We start from the raw sequence: 2,257 nt of genomic DNA, 5'->3' as shown, positions 1-2,257 counted from the left end.
TGAGGCCCCCGGGGGGGGGGGGGGGGGGCCGGCCCACTTCTGGTCCGAATTACCCCCCTCCTCCCCGCTTCACAGCTGCTGTCACCCGCAGGGATGCCTGGCACAGCCTGGGGAGGATGTCCAAGGAGGAGGCGATGGCGGCTTATGTGGCTGAGATGAAGAAGGTGGCCCAAAAGGTAACGGGGAGGGGGAGAGGGGGGGGGGGGTGCCCATGGACGAGACGACGGAGGAGATGTTTGGGTACTTCGAGCCGCTCTACGAGGTGATCCATGACATGCCCCGGCCCCCCGAGGCCTTCTTCAAGAGGAAGGGGGGTGAGTGGGAGCCTCTTGCACTCTGCTTGTGCCCAGCACATCCCTCACCTCTGTGCCACACTCCTCTCCTTACATATCACTCCTGCTGTTCCCTGCTTGCTTCCGCACCAGTACGGCCATCGCCTCTGGGCTCAGCTCTTCCCCAGGACTGCTCCCTTAGGGGGGGGCAGGATGGACACACCACGTCCCATCTGGTGCCCCTGCCATGGTGCAGCTGCTGATGAGGTGCTTGTTTGGGCACCGCCAGACAAGCGTCTCCTCAAGTGACGCAGGTGTCTTTTCAGTCTGGGCTTTCTTTCCACAAAACTTTGAGGAGAGAACCTGAGATTTGGCTTCCAAATGCGCCTTGGCCCAAATCCCTGTACGTGGTAGAGCAGGGGATCAGCTCCCGTGGAGTGCTGCGGCAGGGAGGCTGTGCTTTCTCTTGGCGCTGGCGCTCCTCCAGGCAGGGCGGGCTGTGTGCAGGGAGTGCAGGTCATCTGATGTAAACATCTGGATAGGCCAGCCAGTTTTTGCCGTGGAGTGGATGTGGAGAAACTGGGGTTGAGAAACGTGATTACTGGGACCGCCTTGTGCTAGAGAAGAGTCCTTCCCAGCCCTTTCCATGCCTGTGGCTGCTGTCTTGTGCTGAGAGGTGGCTGGGGACCTGTCCCACCCATGGAGCAGGGGTCCCAGCACTGGAGCAGGGCAGTCCCCGGTGTCTCTGACTTGTGAGAAGCATCCGAGTGTGTAAGGGGCTGGACATGTTGGTTCAGAAAGGTGTTGGCTACCGCAGAGCGAACCTGCCGGCTGCACGTCTGGAGGTTTGGCTGTGCCGCATTTCCAGTAGATTAGCTCAGCAGCACGTGAGCTTTCGGGGTGTATTCGCAGCGGGTGTGTAAACTGTCAGTGCTTTGCTAATGTTGGAAGAGTGCTGACAAATAGACTCGCTCCCCGCCTGTGCCCAGGCATCTGTCCTGCGTCTGACAGCTACTGTCATCCCCTGCTTCCAACAAGGATGCTGAAAACACGTTGTCTGTAAGGCTTGGCCTCAGGATGGCTGCGCCTTCCTCTGGTACCCAGGTGCTTTTGTTCTCCATTTTGATGCTGAATCCCTTTAAAAGGCAAATAGACTTAATTTTTCTCTGGAACGTAAAGGCTGGGTCTAAACTCCTGGTCATTACCTGCTTGGGAGTGTCACCCTGTGCTAGTGTCACTTATGAATGACACTGTCACTTAAATCTAAACCTGGTAGTGTCTGTGGAGCAAATGAGCCCGAGGTGCCTGAAACGGTGGTTTAAACCGCTGAACTTCTTAAGCTGTTGAGTCATTTGTGTTAAAGGTTCTCAAACCCGCCTTCCAATTTTGTGCGATTGCAGCTTTTGTTACTGATAATCCAGAGGAGAAAGGTGATTTTAGACGCTGCGGCAGGTGAGAGCGGAGCGTGGCAGGCGTGGGGCCCTTGGCAGCTGTGCAGCTTTTGGGGGACAGAGGTGCTGCATGGTGGGAGTCCGGGCAGGTTTGGGTTTTTTTTATTTACAAAGTCAGTACACTGTAAAGCGGCATTTGGAACCCAAAGCATGAATGGTTCAGGGTCCCCACGGGTCTCCAGTCAGCGGAGCTTTCACCAGCGTCTTGTAACACATAGGCCGAGACTCTGAAGCAACTGGGACCAACGATTAAGCCCTTAACGCACAGGCCCGATGCCGCTCTGCCAGCCCCGCAGGCGCGGACGGGCCGGTGTTGGAGCCAGGCAGTGATGTGCAAGGTGACAGGACCCTGCCTGCGCCCACCCACCCTGTGGGGCAGGCTTAGGGGTCACAGCACACTCGCTGAGGAGGGATCTGGGGACAGTGACGGTCCCTGGGCAGAGCAGCCCTGGCCCTAACTCCTGTGCGGGGCGACGGCTGCCCTTGTACCCCCTCAGGGGACTCAGTCACCTGGGCTGGGCTCTGGGGTGTCCC

General features: G+C 58.0%; 1 protein-coding gene across 1 annotated transcript in view; it reads left to right on the top strand.

Annotated features, from left to right (window-relative positions):
• Positions 1 to 75: 75 nt before the first annotated feature.
• Positions 76 to 2,257, top strand: part of ACBD4 (acyl-CoA binding domain containing 4) — a gene marked incomplete at both ends in the record, with an annotated part of 3,005 nt that continues 823 nt past the window's right edge. Inside the window, 2 exon segments of the mRNA XM_009331186.1 lie at positions 76 to 203; positions 206 to 314. Of these exon segments, the coding sequence (XP_009329461.1) occupies positions 76 to 203; positions 206 to 314 (237 nt within the window).

The sequence above is a fragment of the Pygoscelis adeliae genome, unplaced genomic scaffold (assembly GCF_000699105.1).
Source record: "Pygoscelis adeliae isolate BGI_AS28 unplaced genomic scaffold, ASM69910v1 Scaffold869, whole genome shotgun sequence".
NCBI classification, from domain to species: domain Eukaryota; kingdom Metazoa; phylum Chordata; class Aves; order Sphenisciformes; family Spheniscidae; genus Pygoscelis; species Pygoscelis adeliae.
This window is presented reverse-complemented; position numbering and strand designations above follow the sequence as displayed.